The sequence below is a fragment of the Medicago sativa genome, chromosome 6 (genome assembly GCF_051527215.1).
Source record: "Medicago sativa cultivar Bolivia chromosome 6, Bolivia_mono, whole genome shotgun sequence".
NCBI lineage: Eukaryota > Viridiplantae > Streptophyta > Magnoliopsida > Fabales > Fabaceae > Medicago > Medicago sativa.
In genome coordinates this window covers 64,067,471-64,085,636 of record NC_140754.1, presented here as the reverse complement: position 1 = coordinate 64,085,636, position 18,166 = coordinate 64,067,471, and the positions used below count along the sequence as shown (strand labels likewise).

The window sequence follows — 18,166 nt, the reverse complement described above, 5'->3', positions numbered from 1 at the left end:
TTTAAAATTGATTTGAAGTTTCATAGATTGAAGCTCAGTGTTTCTGTTTTCCATTTTCATATTAAAATCTTGAAAAGATAGTGGAAGAGATTTTGATTGTGGAGCAAAAAACATATATGAAATTTCATATCTTCAAGCTTAGACAATTTTAACTTTCATGTTTTGGAAATCAAATCACCATAAAATATTGTGGTAGAAATAGAATTGGAAATCTGATGGATTCTGTAAGATTAAAATGGTCAATGAAGCCTTGAGTCTCTTTAAAGAAATGTGTTGCAGAAGAATTGTTCCTAATGCAGAAGAATCTTGTTGTTGTGATTTTTGAGGTTTTGTTATGTATGACTGACTCTGTTTTCATTTGAGTTTCTGCAATTTGTGTGTAGAGTATGTTGTGGCTTCTTTTACTATATATTCTTCTTCTTTGTTCTTTTATTTTGGTAGCTTGTAATTTGTGTTTCTTTCATGAATTATTAGAATCCAATATATACAGTGATTGAAGTTAGACTTGTTCTGCATGATCAAAAGAAAACTTCCTCTAAGTATAGTCCTATTAGGCCTTTTAATTTGGTATAATCATGATAAATAATCAATGGTTGGTTCATGCAACGTATTCCAAGGCATGGAAAAGTACCATTCGGGACAAAGGGGCTTACTTTGTGGCCATTATAGGATGTCTTTAATCTCACATTTACATCCCACAGTTATTCTCAGGGTCGAAAAGATCACACAGTTATTAAGCTAGACATGTAGATTTTTCTCGAGGTTTGGTCGGTGACATCACTTCCATTTTTCTATATAACATTGTCATTGTGCTTTAATTTCCAACCTCAGTAACTCTTACTACTTCACTAAACAAATTTTGTGACTACTTTTCTACTTGCTACGGCGGTTTGAGCTAAAGTTGCTGCTGAACAAAAAGGATTCACATACTCCAATGGCCCCAACATGTGAACTTTACAGGGCTTTGTTGCTAATTATGCCTATATGATAGTATTGTATTCTCATGGACTATTGGGATTGGTTCAAAGTATATTGTGTTAAATCTGATCTATTGCTGCTATCACATACATTACTTTGTTGCTAATCATGCCTATACGATAGCACTGTATTCTCATGGATTATGCCCCAATTTCATTTTATTCTGTTAGTTGTATTTATTTATTTTTGCACGTGAAATTGAAACAATTCTTGGCTAGCAAGGCCGATGCTGCTATTTTTAAAGATGACGTAGAAATAGATTGTAGATTGGTCCCCTTTAGGATGAGAAACTGAAGTTGAGGTGACATATGTTGTATTTTTTTTGTTCTCTTTAAGTTATTGAAATGTAGAGGAAATGATTTAGATAATTAAGGATAGATAAATGCTAAGATATATAACTATTAATAATGAAAAACTGAGGGCAAGGATAAAATCTTTTGATCATATTCATGAAAATTCAAAATTTGAATCATCAGCTTTTATACGTTCCACAATATGCAAAAGTGCTTCATGTATGTGAATGGACTAACCTTCAGGTACCCTCTAATATAGAAAATACATGGCACAGATGTCCTTCATGTATCCACGTAGAGTGCAGTTTCTGCTGCAGCTGTTTGGTTTTAGGGTCTGCTGCGTTTGGCTGGCTTCTGCGTTCAGTTTCTGCTTCTCTGCTGTGGGGGGGGGGGGGGGGGGGGGGGGGGTTGCCGGGGTTATTTAGACTCAGTATGTGTGGGGTTTTGGCTTGTTTTTTGTTCTCTGTTTCTCAGTTTTTGGGTAGCAGATTTTTGGTTTTTTGGGTTTGTTAGTTTTCTGTTTTGCCCCAGTTTTGTTGCGGTGACCGTGTTTGTTTTGTACGTTTTTGTATTGGCAGCCTCTATTGTACTGAGTTGCCCTTTTTGCTCGCTTGGACGTCTTGTGCTGGCATCGGCGTTATTTATGAATATTTTAGCAGGTTAAAAAAAACAGTAAGTGAGAATGTATCTGGCGGCACAAACCTTCAGGTGGACCAATCATGAAAGTGAGGTCAGCTACAGGATATATGCCACACCAATAATTGTAATTGGTGACCAACTAATTCTAGGAATTAATATAACTTCATTTATGAACCCAAGCTATCATATTTCTTCCTTAATATTTTGGTCTTTCCACCCTCCCTAACCAAGTTCACTTATTATATGATGAATGAATTTATAATAACTATTTTTTTTTTTTTTTACTATTTTGGCCTTCAAGGTTGAAGTTATCTGGAACAAATTAACATTAACTATAAATGATTCAATTCTTAAACTTAGACTTCAAACAGTAGCAACTCAGATTTTATAGTTCAATAACATTAAAGAACATCAAAAGTTTGAAAGAACTTATAAAAAAAGAGAATATGAGCCACAACAAACTAGTCATTTGTAAAAAGATTCATGTGATTATGGAATTCCAAATACTACTAGGATGACATAGAAGTAACATAACACCTTTGTTAATTAGATAGCTGCAAGTAACTTGAACTATCTTGGTAATAGCAGAAATAAGTTCTAATATTGAGAATGTTTCAAAAAAAAAAAACCTGATGACACGATGTATATTTCAAAATCATAATCTTTTCTAGGAAAAAACCAAACCTGTGTTACACTTTTTTTTCACACCACTGGTGTAATGATAACACACAAAATACATTGTCTAAATAACTTAGTTTTCATTTGTTTTAGAGTCAGTTATTGTGTCTTGCACGGTTACTGCTGGTGTTTTGTTCATGTTACAAGTACTTGAGTGTTAGAAGCAAAAACGGAAGAAATTTTTTGAAAAATCACTTGTGAAGGCCGTCATGCTCATAGCCTTCACCACCAATTCAACAGTTCAGGGTATCAAGTCAACAACAGCCTGATGGACTGACCGTCACACAAGCTGATGCCCGTCATGCGTCGAAATGCAGCTCTTCCAGAAGAAAATTACTTTTTTGACATAAAATACTTCATAATAACACATGTAAATGACGTTTTTGCCCCCAACAGTAGTTAACTACCACTGGTTTTGTCCGACGGTAGTTAACTACCGTTCACATGTAAAGCTTAAAAAAAAAAAAAATAATAAAGCTCCAGCGGTAGGTAACTACCGTGGAGCATGAAAACTGATTTTTTTTACTGCATTCATTTTCTTAATCCTCGCACGCTTCCTCAATGCAAGCTCAGCTAATTCCTTCACATACTTATGATCACGTGCAATCCAGCATCCAAAGATGAACCTCTAGGAGGCAAAGGTGGCTTTTGAGGCTTTCTTGGATTAGTAAACTTAATCTTTGTTTTCCATGATTTCCATTAACATGTTCTAAACCTTTATCCACCAACAATTCTAAATTATATTCATATACACCAACAACAACACCGTAATTTGGAGAACTGCTACATGATGCTTCAATTCCATTTTTACCCTTTTCTGATCCATCTAAATTCATAACTGTCGAAATATAGATAGTTATACTCATTTTAGAGTTAGTTAGGGTACTAGTTTAGTCACTATATAAGGCACAAGTTGACTCATTTGTACCCCTCTTTCATTTTTGTATCTTTTCAACTATCATCAATACAATAGCTTTGTAAGCTTTTCTCTCTATTTCCATGGATGCCATGTTCCTTAACATGGTATCAGAGCATGATTGGTATCCACCTTGAAGATTTTTTCCGCTGCATTTTCTAGAGAAAATCTAATTTTCTCCTCTTCGATTTCATATATTTTCTCACTTTAATTCGGTTTCACTTGTTTTCTTTTTCTTTGTTCAATTGTGCTTCTCTGATCACATAATTGGCGTTTGCATCGATTATCACTGTTCATTCATTTTAGTTTTCGTGATTATCTAGATTATCTTCTTCATCATTCAAATCTCCAAAGCATGAGATTCTTGTCAGTATATTGTTGCGATTCTTTCTTCCATTCTGTTTTGCGAGTCTCGCGTTTTCGATGCCGATTCTGTTAGAACTTGTTCTTGTCATTTTCCCCATAAATTTTTAGTGATCGATTTTGTTTTATAATTCGTATCCATCACCTGCGATTTCTCATTTCCAATCCTGTTTTGCGATTCTGTTTTCATCGTGTTTTTGTTCTTATCGTCTTCTTAATCCCAAATTCTAGGATTTCAGAATTCTAATCTCATTTTTCCCTAATTTTTGTTTGATTCCATCTTCCTCTGATATTTCAAATTTTGTTGCATTGCTTGATGTTTCGACTGAGATCTTGAATTCAGTTCTGAGGAGTTCTTTACATGCCTTGAGATTCTAAGTGTACTTTGATTCTTGCAGCCTTTGAGTACTGTGCTCACAAGGTGTTTGCTAAAAGTCTTCATTGAAAATAGATTGGTGAAGTTCCTGCATAGTTGTCATCTTGAGGGGAGTTTGTGAACATTATTGTGTTTTGGTTCAACTTTGCTTTGGATAAGTGTAACTGCAAAGAGTTTTTAAAGGTTCAACTTGCAATCATCTTATGTGACTTTTTTTCCAGTTTATTCTACATTCTAGTATGGAATTATTGTTGCCTACTTATTTGGTTTTGCTATGCTCATAATGCACTCAATGGAGGTTTCATTGTTAGCTATGTTGCTGATCAATTGGAGTTAAGTTCTTGATCATTTTCTTGCTCCTAAATTGTTGTGAGATTGATCAAAGTTGGTTCTACAAGTAATTGGTTGATGTTGTTTGGTGTCAAGTTCCATGGTTTATTTACTGAGTTTGTATCTAGATTGAATTTTATATACACACTTGGTTTCTCCACAAGATTGAAGATGATTTTGGGTCGGGTTTCATTGATGGTTGTATTGATTCAAGTACTACTACATTGTGTTCCTTTTCTTGTTTGTCTACAATTATGGATATTGTGAAGACAAAGTTGGGCTCTTAGTTGGAAGCCTTTGATGCGTTGCCTCATTCCTGGATCGTTATATAAGTTCTTTGGTTTGTCTCTAGGTTGTTGTGAAAATTTTTCCTTGAAGATATAGTTGGGAATTAACAACAAGTGGAAGATTGGTAACATAAGGGATACTGTAGCATGGGAATTGGCTTATTTTGGTCAAGTTGTGCAAATTTGGTGTTTGCTTCTCAACAATGTTTTTCTTTGAAGGTTTATGGTTTGCTGGATTGCAACTTTCTGCTTTGTGGACACATTTTAGCTTTGTCTAATGGTTGAACGATGGTGAAGTTTAGGTGTTGTGGAATAGGAAAGTAAGGATTCATTGCAGCATGGTTACTACCATGCAGAGTTGGTATATGATTTTGTGAGTTTATTCAGTTCATTGTTTCAATGTTATTGAACCATTATTGGTTTTGTTTGAGCTTCTGTCTGTGATGGTTAAGCATGATGCTTCTGTCATAGATGGTTAAGCATTTATGTAGCTTCTGTTAAGTGGTTAAGCCTTGAGTTGTGGCTTCTGCTTAATGGTTAAGCATTTCTTGTTGGTGTGCTTCTGTCAAGTGGTTAAACTTTGAGTATAGTTTCTGCTTGGTGGTTAAGCCTTTGCCTTATGGCTTGTTGATGTTAGCTTCTGCCCTATGGTGGTTAAGCATTTTGCCCTTTGTTGGCTTTATTGATGGTAGCTTTTGTTAAGTGGTTAAGCCTCCAGTTTTGGCTTCTGCTTAATGGTTAAGCATTTTGCTGTATGCTCTTTGATTAGTTCACTGCCTGAGTTCAGAAATTTTTTGGGTTTTAGTAGCACAAGGTTCTGCTAGTGATGTTGGTTTTTGTAGTTTGTGAGTGCTATATTTGCCTTGCCTACACCTGTTCTATAGTAGTTATTCATACTTGCTGGAAGTTTGTTTTGCTCCTATACATTTGAAGTATTATTGAGGTTATACATCTACTGGAAAGTTGTTTTGGTTAGTAGTTGGACTGCAGGTTGTTTGATGATATCTTTGTGTTACTGATTGTTTTGATTTCATTATGCAAGTGGCAACATCAATTGCATAGAATATTTGGTTGAAACTCATTATCTTTCAACGTTCCTTGTATGAAGATTGAAGAGCAAACCTCTGTTTGGGAAGCTTTCTCTTATGATTGGAAGATTTGTATTGATCACATTTTTTTTTCTTCTATTTGGTGTTAGCTTTGTAATTCAAACTCAAGGTAAGAGTTCTTTTACCTTGAGTTTGAGGGAGGCTGTCGAAATATAGATAGTTATACTCATTTTAGAGTTAGTTAGGGTACTAGTTTAGTCACTATATAAGTCATAAGTTGACTCATTTGTACCCATCTCTTTCATTTTTGTATCTTTTCAACTATCATCAATACAATAGCTTTGTAAGCTTTTCTCTCTATTTTCATGGATGCCATGTTCCTTAACAATAACCCCATTCCATGACCAAGGAAAACCATTTTTTGAATTTGAATCTCTCTCATCATCGCTTGTATCCTCTTCGCTTGTGTTTTCATCACTTTCAATGTCAAATTCAACCTCTTTTTCTTTTTCTCTTTGAATAGAATAGCACGACTCATCTAATTAGATCAATTTCAACCAACAATTAAAACAAAACCCATCTCACAATGATTCTAAAGTAAAAGGAAAAAAAATTAGTTTTCATGCTCCACGGTAGTTAACTACCGCTGGAGCTTTTTTTTAAAATTTTTTTTAAGCTGTGTTGTTGGTATACCGTGGTAGTTAACTACCACCAGATCAATCCAGCGGTAGTTAACTACCGCTGAGGGTAAAAAGATCATTTACATGTGTTTTTATGATGTTTTATATGTCAGAAAAGCAACTGTCCTTCCAGAATTCTCTTAACAAATTGACTACGATCCAACAACTTTGGGCCCTTATTCCGCACGATTCTGGGAACATCCAGCTTAGAATTTAGGCTATAAAAGTAACTAACCACTCAGATTATTGTACCTTTTAGCTGGTAATATAATATAATTTGAGAAACCCTATTTTAGAAGCAGAACTCTCTGCTTCTGATCAGTGTTTTCAGCTTAGCAGAAAACGAAGAAAAAACTAACACAATTCAACCCCCATTCTTGTGTTTTTCTCACCTTCAAGTTTGAATTCCCATTTCAGGGTAAGACAATTGTTGTAGTTGGAAGGTGCATTCCCTACCTAATCACGATCCCTATCTAATCACGATCTTCTGGCGGAATCAGACTGTTGATAATATCTTCAGTTGATCTCAGCAACGTTACACGCATATCTATCCACTGGAACATGTTGTGCTCCCAAAACATGCTTCTCACGTTATCGTCGTTCATTAATTCCACCCAACTGAATGATATTCTCCCATCATCGAGCGTTGGATGTTTATACCAAACGTATTCCACCCTCATTGTGTCTCCGAGGTTGACTCCTTGGTTGAATTCATTCAGTTGATCCTTGATACCTCTTAATGTGACACCAAGGTGCCGAACCTTCAACCTCTGAGGTTCTCCACCGTGAATTATGCATGAACGTCGAACATATCGTCCATTGCTTCAAATCTACACAATAAGAAATTAAAAACAATCAATGAAAAACTCATTCAAACATTTCATCAAACATTTGGAGCGCAAATTATACATAAACCCTAAAAATGATAACTACAACATAAACATGCAAACCTCTAAACAATTAAGCAATATAAGTGATTTACATGTAACATTGTATCATTTCTTGGCAAAAATATCAAAATTTATAAAAAAAATCTAATCTAAGTGTAAAAAATCTAACATAAACATGCAAACCTCTAAACATCTAAACAATTAAGCACTATAAGTCATTTACATGTAACATTGTATCATTTCTTGCAAAAAAAATCAAAATTTTACCAAAACACTAAACCTAAAAAATTGTAATTTAAGTGAAAAAATCTACATTACCAACATAATTTAAGTGAAAACTTACTTGTTCTTGTTATTGGAGTGTTGTTTGATTTGAAGTTGAAAGAATTTTGGATTTGGGTAATTTGAGAGAGATTTGAGATTGGAAATGAGGAAATGAGGTTCTGCCTGGCCATATAACAGCACGCAACGTGACTTAACTCACACAGCGTTTGTTAAGTCCAGCTAGTACAAATTCTTTGCGTGAGTTAACTCACGTTCAACTGCTGCACCAACACATTTGTCACGTTTTTTGGACGGTTTGGACGGTGGTCAGATGGTTTACCACATTTTTTTACACGTTTTTGACCCACCATAATGGTTAGATACAACCTAGACTTGCATTTCCCCTATAAATATTCTTCCAACCTTCACCATTTCTCACATTATCTCCTTCTCACTCCCTCGTCCTCTTCCTTATCCGACATTTGCATTCTGTAGATATGTCTCAGAAACAAAGCGATGCTGCTCAATTAAAAAAGGAGGGTGAGAATAATAAAGAAAAATCGACTGTGAAATGACACGGAATCGAATGCGATGGTTCCGTTAAAAAAAGTGATTTGAAGGTGTCGGTGTACAACCATTCAAGGCTGAGGAGGAGTGGAAGGACATGTTATTTCGGTCATCAACCAAAAGCAGGTATCCTAGGGACTGTCGAGGACAACCCAATTGAGTTAAGCGACGAAGAAGATAATTAAATGCAATGCCTTGCAATAAAGTAGGATGTTTTTATACATTCTTTTCTTATGTAATGCATTGAATAAATTTGCTTATTAAAATTTGAATACATTCCTTCTAGATTAAAATTGCTTATTAAATTTGAATTTTGTTAATTACACTAGCGTGAGTTAACTCACGCAGCGTGACTTAACTCACGCAGCGTGACTTAACTCACGCAGGGGCAACATGATCAAATCAATTGGGAATGAGCAAAAACTGTTGGGTAAAGAGCAGCATTCAAACAAAATTATAGTGTAAAGGTCAGTCATTTAATCGTCAAACATTCATTCAAATTGATTGCATTTTCTTTTATCACGGTGGTAATGGAAATTTAATAGAAGTTGCTGGTCAAATTTAAACCTGTATTCTACCATGGCTATTTAACCCAATCATAATAAAAACAATAAAAGCATAAAGGCAACTATAATCTTTGTTCAATTGCACCATGGTGTGGCCAAATTTTATTGATTAACAACACGGGTTCCTTCTTTAAAAAAAAAAAAAAACGGGTTCCTATTTTTAGAAAGCATATGCATATTGTGGTGGTGAATTGAAAATGATGCAAATGGAAGAGATAAGGGTAGGATTGTGTGTGGAAAGGAATATATATTCTTGTTTTTATTAATCTCGACCATTGATTCAATTTAATAATGAGTTTTTGGGTGCTTCACCGGGACTTAATGAACCCTCACCCTAAAATCCACCGCCAAAGTGTGGTAAGTGTATGACTTTTTAACACTCAATGATATAGATCAAATTTCTCATTGAATAGTTGTAAAATAATGACCCTTTTTTTTAGGGATAAAATAATGACCCTTATTACCACTTTTACTAGTAGTAATTTTTTTTTTTTTGAAAGACTAGTAGTAATTTTATCCTTCTCCTTTGGGTCAAAAAAGAAAAAAATCTCCTTCTCGTATGTTAGAATCCTTTACGTGTAAATAAATTCTGTGTTGGAACAATTTCTACACAGTTCAGCTCCGACTTTTTTTTAGTCAAAAGAGAAATATATTAAATAAAAATAAACAGATACAGAGACTGGGAGGACATTAGACCTGACCCAGGTACAACAACTCAAGCGGGAATACATTGTGATAATACAAACAGTCCTAAACAATCCTAACAAAACAAACACTTCTTATGGGCGCAACTCAGCGTACCCGCTTACAGGTACGAAACAAAGTTACAAAAAAAATACAAAAAGTGAGCATTTTGTATGGATCATAAAGGATTAGAAATTGGTGAATGGATCGACCGCCAACACGGTATCAAGATCCACGTACCATCAGCCCCCTGAGCAAAGCAGCAGGCGTATGCTCTTTCAAGCGTAACTATCCGAAAACAACCCATGAACTGAGACGGATAAGAAGCCGGTACCGGAGTGAAGACAAACCTATTGTATTGAGACCTGCAGATCTCAACAAACCTGAAATATCAGAGAATCAAGCATAGAACCACCAACACAGCCGATTTCAAACGCGTTGAACCCATATCGAGGGATGAGTCCAATGCGTTGGTAACCAAACCACCCTTTGGGTTAATAAAACCTTACCCTTACGGGTTTATGAAATCAAACCACCGTGAAAGCCATGACTATTGCCACCTAGTCCCTCGACAGAACATAAAAACAAACATTACAAAAAGAAAACGATACAGAAATAACCAAACAAAAAAACAAAATTGCTCCGGTGCAGATCTGGAGCTCCAAAAATACACACCCATCGAGATACAGGTGATGGCGCCACCAGCGCAGCAAACTCGAACCAGAACGAAACATGACCGACGACAAAACCAAAGGCTGCAGGATCTACCGAAAAAAGAACCATGAAATCATCTCGGATCTGACGGCGGAGAAGACAATCTGGAAAGGGAGAAAGCTGGAATGAATTTCAATCATTCAAAATTTGGAATGAAATTTTGTACAAGTTTTAATAATATTATAACAATATATCATCAAAAAAATGTGAATTTTTTAACAATTTTTTTGTTTTTTATGCTTAAAAATTTATATTTAATTCATATTTGTGAGAAGTTGAGATTCTCTCCGGTTGCTACACTAAATATCAATAATTCAATATCCATTACTATTGATTTAGTGTAAATATAAATGCCCATATTTCTTAAATATATGACATTAATTAGACATTTATACACAAAATATAGTAATCGATGTTGCCTTTTATTGTAGTAAATGGAGAAGATCTCAACTTGTTTGACACTGATTCTTATAATATTCTAAATATTACTACAAAAATACATTAAAAGATCTAAAGCATACACATAACTCGAATTAAAAACAAGACTAAAAGTGTGGACTTAACACTAAAAATTCTAAGAAAAGCTTCAGGGTGTGTTTGGTAAAAAGAAGCTATAAGTTAGCTGATAGCTGATAAGATAGCTGATAGCTGATAAGCTAACTTATAGCTAATGACTGATAGCTGATAGCTTATAGCTGAAAAGTTAGTTTGTTAAAATAAAAAGTGTTTGGTAAAATTAGCTGTTGAAGTAGCTGATAAGTATAAAATGACGTAAAAGGGCATTGTTTGTGTTTTTTTTAATTTATATACACAATTTTTATTACTTAATGTATTTCTTTTTATTTCTTTTTAATTGTTTAAATTTATTTCAAAATATTTTCATCTCCCAAATGATAAATGTATTTATTAATTCAATTGACAATTTTTATTTAACAACACTTTCTTTTCATGAATTTTACTTAACTAAACTTGCATCACTATTTATCGTAAATTTTATATAAAATTGTTTATCATTGAATTAAGAGCATGTAAAAAAGAATGTGAACAAGAAAATGGAAAAGCCATACCATGATGCTAACGTGGGCAGTTATGGGTAGTTTTTTTTAATTAAAATTAAATTAAACTAAATTGTTAAAAGGTTAAAATTGGAAGAAAATATAAAAAGATATAAGCTAAAAGCTCAAAAGCTACTTAAATTAGCTTCTCAAAAAACGCTATAAGCTAATGAAAATAGCTTTTTACCAAACACGTCTCATTCTACAAAAACAAGCTTATAAGCTAGTCCAACAAGCTATAAGCTAGCTTATTTGGGTTACCAAACATAACCATAGGGAAATAAAACAAAAAGTTAAAAAGTTAACTGGATAAAAAGATAAATAACTAATTTAGGTGAGAAATCGTAAAATTCACTTTATCACAAATTGATAAGTCAGTCTTGTACCAAAAAATAAATAAAAATTGAAGCGTTTGTCATTCTCAACTAGTAAACCCTAGCCCTCTTATTTGCTTTAGCCAACCAACGCTCCCAATCTTTCTTTACCAACGCACACTCCCATCCTTTTGTAGGTCTTCAATTTCGACCCAAGGTACTTAGATCTTTTCTTTTATCACTTTTCCGATTTTCTTTCTCAATAATTATCTTCTTTTTTTACATTTAGCTTGTAGTTAGTCTTAGTCTTTAATATGAATCGAATGCATTTTCCTTTTAGTTTCTCGTTTGGCCTCTATGGTAACTATATCAAATATGAATCCCTTTGTGTGTTTTGATTTACTTCTTTTGTTTATGTTCCTTTTTGAAATTTGGTGTAGCCATGAAAAGAAAAAAGGGTTCAATTACCCCTGATAGGGCTGGCCGAAGATGCAATAAAGCAAAAGGGAAAGTTAAGGAGGCGGAAAGTCATGAATGTTTCCATTATTTTGATATTCTTCCATCCCACCTCACCGCCCACGTTCTGCTTCAACTTCCCATCAAGTCTCTTCTCATTTGTAAATGTGTGTGCAAAATTTGGAAAGGAATGATTTCAGAACCACATTTTGCTAAATTACACTTTGAGCAATCACCAATTAGTCTCATGATTCGAGCAAGATACTATAGACAAGTGTCAAGAACCCTCTACCTTCTTGAGTGCGATCCTGAAAAGTTTGAGAATGGAAGCAACAATCATGTGAAGCTTGAGCCTATATTCAGGCTTCCTCTTCGTGGTGATGTCAAAAGTGACAAGATAAAGAATAAATCCAAGCACCCTTATATTGCTGGCAACCCAGATCGTGATAAGTTTAATATTGTGAATTCCTGTAATGGCTTGCTATGTTTGTCTGAACCAACTACTGGAAACCCTATAGTGATCTGCAACCCATTCACGGGGGAATTCATAAGACTTCCTGAAGCTACTACGGTTCGTATGCCGAGTGACACGGCTCGTGTAATAGGACAAGAAGCTGGTTTTGGTTTCTATCCTAAAACTAATGAATATAAGGTAATACATATTTGGAGGAGAAGTGTTATACGTATCAATTCCTCGGACTTTGAGCGTGTGTTCCTTGTTGAGATACACACACTCGGAACACCAACATGGAGAAATATCAATGTGGATCCTCAAATTTCATTTTCATGTCTTATGAATCCCACTTGTGTGAATGGTGCACTTCATTGGATCAGATTTGAGGGAAGGGAAATGTCTATATTGTGTTTTTGTTTTGAAAGTGAGAGGTTGCAATCATTTCCCTCTCCCCCAGTTGTGTTTGCTATTGATAGTTATGTCCAGGACCAAATTGATAAATATGGCAATTTGTCTGGTAACATACATGTTAGCATGGGAGAATTAAAGGGATTTCTATACATTTGTGACTCAAATTTCTTCGAATATGTTACAATGTGGGTTATGAATGAATATGGCATTGGAGAATCATGGACTAAGGTTTACCACATTGATACTTTGTACAATCCTTTACCGACGTGGCGTCATGCTTTGTGTTTTCCGGTAAAACACTTTGAAGAGGGTGCTGCCGTATTGTTACATCATTCATATGATTGGTTTACTTACTATGAGCCTAATAAATATGGAGTCAAGGGTTTTCGAATTCATGGGTATTCTTCAGGATATTTTGAAGTAATTCCACATATTCCAAGTCTAATCTCATTGAAGGATGCCATGAAAGGAGACAATATTGAGGTGTTGAATATCCACTCAAGGTAAGAATCTAATTTATAACTTAATTTTTCTGATTCGGCAATTGAATTTGATGGTTGACGCTCCCATAAAAATCATAGTAATTAATTTTCATTATAAAACGTGTATTCAATGGCATTATATTTGGAGAAAGGAAGGCTTGTTAGACATAGGTTTTCTCACTTAAGCTTATGGCATTTCCTCAATCATTTGCTCTTTTTTTTTTTTTTTTTGGGGTAAAACTCAATCATTTGCTTTTACAACTGATATATATATATATATATATATGTGTGTGTGTGTGTGTGTGTGTGTGTGTGTGTGTGTGTGTGTGTGTGTGTGTGTGTGTGTGTGTGTGGTGGTTATTTATGTTATAATTTTAGTTCTTTTTCGTTATCTAATAATAACTACGGCCTTTAACCACATCTTGACACTGACAATTAATGGAAATAAATTTATGTGGGGACAATTTTAGTTAGTAACTGCATGTAAATTTATTTCTATGTTGATGGAGGAGGAAAAATGGACGTAATGTCAATTTTCGAATATTCCTTAGCTACCAATTAGTAAATTAAGCTTATTCCATTCCCCTACAAATTGCAATTTTAGCTAACATTACTTAGTCATCGTTCCCTAATATTGTTTTCTTTTATATAGGTGTGGAAAGTTTAAATTGCGGGAAGAAAAAGTAGTTATCTCGTTGTCTCAACAGATTGTTTGAGACTTGACAAACACGGATTCTTCATTATCTTATGTTTACTTGATAAATATATCTTCCACTTCATCCGACGGTGAAGAATTCGATGAAAATGTGTTTCTCAAGAAGAGTATGTTTGTTTTCGCATTTATGAGTGATTTTGGTGATTCAATTTAGATTTTTAGATTTTAGAGTGTCCTTAACTTTTGAAAACAATGTTTATGGTGATGATCTTAGGGAAATCCTTCTAGAATTACAGAAAGCAGGTTCTCAAGAAGACGCATAAATATTATGTCATTTCAGAATATGGAATAATAGTACTTATTTAAAGGATAAGGATAATGTTGTTGAGAATAATGAAAGTGACTATTTGATTCGTACAAAACCAAAACCATCATTATCTGATGAAGTTGGGGCTTTACTTGGTTTTGGAGTAATAGATAGTGTATACCTCACTTGAAGAAACACACTCATTGAATTATAAGGGGCACTGCAAAACATTACCTTGTTGATTGATGGTTTCCAAATTATATCTCAAGTATCTTGTTTTTCCTTGTCTGTCTCGGAAAAAAGGGACAGAAGAGCGAAAACTACATTGTTTCTTTTGTTTTCTCCCATGACATGTTTACAATTTGTTTGTTGTTTATTCAAAGAGACAATGGCATATATGTTTGATTTTAACCAGTCAAAAATTGATGAACTGTTCTTTAGTGTTTAATATGATACTCGTTACTAAATTTTTTCTAACTGATAATACTATATTACTACTAAATTTTTTCTAAACAATATTCTGCACAATAATAGAGCATAGTATCATATTTTTCTAACTGATGTCTATAATATGTTAGTGTGATATCATATGCTTGGTTGCGTGAATATGCTTGGTTACCAAAAATATGTGAAATCTAATTGGACAACATGACCAAGCTGTGCATTCATACCAATTATCTCCCAGAACTCTGACCCTTTGTTGCACTAACAAACGTGCAACTTATCTCATGAGGCATCAACACTAAACATGTTTGTACTTGCCTTTGTATATTCATTTCACACTATGTATTTGTATCTTTCTATTTTGAATGACCTCATACATTTCTTTTTACGTTTTAACAGATTTATATCAGACCTAATTACTATATACTAATATTTATTTACATTATTGATTTGGTAAAAATAAACTTGTCCAATTGTTCACCCTATTTCAGCTGATTTTAATAATCGCATTACATCAGATTGGCTTTTCCATTACTTCAACGAATTCTAAATTAACTTTTCTCTGATCTTAAGACTGAATTGATGGCACTTAAAGTGCTTTCAAGGAGAAGTTCATCATGCAGATTTTGGAGAACATATAAATTCTGATTTGAGAAGGAAATAGCCATCTCCATTTTAATTTATAAGAATCCACAACAACTTAGATTTGCACAAGGCCAATTTGGCAATATCTTTCTCTCATTCATATTCAGTATTGGAAGTCATGTGTCTCCGAAGCGCTGCTCATGACGGTTTTGCCAAGTGTGAGGTTGTCTATGTGCCGCCAAGTTTTGGTGTCATCGTCTGTGCGCCACCATCGCATAAGGGTTTAAGGAAAACTGCTATTGTACTATTGTACCGTAAATAAATAAATAGTAATGAGAATTCAACTCAAATCTCTAATTCACATCTCTCTCTATATTTTCATTTGTATTTAGTGATTCATTTACTAGTTTATGTTTGTGACGTTATGAATTTGGCAACTGAATTAGCATAGGACCATCACGAGTAGTGACAAATTAAAACCATTATCATTTGGATTACAGAATGCAACCCAAGCAAAGAAATAGAAGCAATATTGAACGACTTTGCCAAAAATGTAGCACGTGTTGGCAAATGTAATTTTTACTCTCAAATTCATTATTCAAGTCACTAGTTCAAATTATTTTAGCTTAAATTTACTTTAATTAAAATCAATTTAACCAAAATCAATTTTTACCATTGTTTATAAAAACAAAAAAGTTACATGTTGCTTTAATTTTCAACTACGAAACTCGGCTACCTAGTACATGTGTGCGGATACGATACAATACAAATATGTGAATGCACAAATTTTTTAAAAGTTAGGATACAATACGGTTAAGATATACGTTAAGAAATTTGTAATAAAACTTGTGTGCATGTAATATGAAAGAAATATGAATTGATTACTCTTCGTTAATATATAACTACAAAGGGAATATTTGGGATTCTTCATTGGTGGAGGTGTGGTGTACTTTAAATTTCAGACATGTCTTGATTATCAAAGGGAAGGTGATCCTTACTGGCTAAGAATTTATAATTGCTAATGTTTATGCACCTTGTGATACGACGGCTAAACAAGATCTTTGGGCGTGTTTGTCTAATTTTATTATTAACATTAGTGATGCGAATGTCTGTGTCTGTGGGGGATTTTAACTCTGTTAGATCGATGGACGAGAGAAGAGGTAGAAATGTGGTATTTCAGCAGGTGGATGCAGACAACTTTAATAACTTCATTGATGATAGCTTCTTGTTAGACTTACCAATTTGTGGCAGATTATTTACTTGGTATCGCGGTGATGGCATTTCAATGAGCAGATTAGATGAGTGCGTCTACGCTCCATTTAGCCTTCCTCAATTTACCCCTGTTCAGTGAATAGATGAGTGACACATGGAAAAAATAAATTCAAGGGCTGGGATTAAAAAATTTAAAATAGGTATTCTTTGATACAACAATACACATGTTCCATCTTCTCGTGACCTCCACCACCGCCTCACCTATGCTACTGTCACCCCCCTCTCCGACGTCCATCTTCAGATATGCAGAAATCGTTCAAATCAAAAGATGAAGAAAAAATTGCCCAACGAACACAACTCAAACACAAATCAATGATAAAAAACGTGTTCTCCCCTTCTTAATATCAGATCGTTCTTCCCTTCTTGATATCAGATCCGTGTAATCGATTAAAAACCAGTTAAAAACATATTTTTTCTTCAACTCAAACAGTTTGTTGAAACAAAAATTAAGCATAGAACACAACTTAAACATATCTGAAATTTCCAATTGAAGAACGGATCTGAAATTATGATCCGAAATCACCAACAACAGATAAATTAAGTATAATCTTCTCTCATCATGTTGTTGTTTCTACTGAATCCACCTCCGACGGTGGCGGAGATGGTAGTGTCGTCGGAAGATACGGCGGAGTCGCCGGAAGTGGCGGCGGTGGAGAGATGAGGTTGTTGTTTGCGGCAGGAGGTGGAATGGAAGGGGGATGAACAAGAGTGGTTGAGTTGTGGAACAGAATGGGGAATATTTTAATCCTAACCCTTGATTTTATTTTGGCCACATGTCACACATATGAAGTGAAAAGGGATAAATGGAGACTTGGTAAATGGAGCAAAGATGCACTCAAATTAGATAGGTTTTTGGTGTCTGCAAAGTGGACTGACTCTTAGCCAAATAATATTCAAGTGCCTCACCAACAGGGACTCTCTGACCATGTTCTGTTGGTGTTGAGCTTTGATGATTTGAATTGGGGACCTCGACCATTGAGGATGCTGAAATGTTGCGCAGATTACCATGGGTATGCTGAATTTGTTCGCGGTAAATTGAAATTATTTTTATTGGATGGCTGGGGCGGATATGTTTTAAGAATGAAACTTAAAATGAAAAAAAAATTCTCTTAAGGATTGGCATCAGCAACACTCCAAAAATATTGAAGGCAAGATATTGGATGTTAAAAATCGAATTTCTTTTCTCGACTCTAAAGGGGAGGAGCATGATTTACTTGTAGATGAAACAAAGGAAATTCGTGATCTATCTGTTGAGCTGCATTCTTTGTTTCGTGTGCATACCTGTATGAGTTGGCAGAAAGCGAGAATGAATTGGGTTAAGGAAGGAGATAAAAATTCTAAATTCTTTCATCATGTGATGTCAAACAGACAGCGTCGAAATTATTTTCATATGATTCATGTTGATGGTGTTCGGGTTGAGGGAGTTCAGAATATTCATTCGGCGGTTTTTAATCATT

At 34.5% G+C, this 18,166-nt stretch overlaps 1 protein-coding gene across 1 annotated transcript; it reads left to right on the top strand.

Moving 5' to 3' along the window:
• Positions 1–11,535: 11,535 nt before the first annotated feature.
• LOC146916270 (F-box/kelch-repeat protein At3g06240-like) lies at positions 11,536–14,559 on the top strand. The gene is made up of 3 exons (XM_085718413.1): positions 11,536–11,860; positions 12,084–13,467; positions 14,099–14,559. The coding sequence occupies exons 2-3, from the start codon at positions 12,086–12,088 to the stop codon at positions 14,160–14,162; spliced, it is 1,446 nt and encodes a 481-aa protein (XP_085574539.1). The 5' UTR covers positions 11,536–11,860; positions 12,084–12,085; the 3' UTR covers positions 14,163–14,559.
• Positions 14,560–18,166: the final 3,607 nt, after the last annotated feature.

Coding starts and splice junctions, on each gene's coding strand:
- LOC146916270 (XM_085718413.1), top strand. CDS start 12,086: ATGAAAAGAAAAAAGGGTTCAATTACCCCTGATAGGGCTGGCCGAAGA. Junction 13,468..14,098: donor GTGTTGAATATCCACTCAAG/GTAAGAATCTAA, acceptor TCTTTTATATAG/GTGTGGAAAGTTTAAATTGC.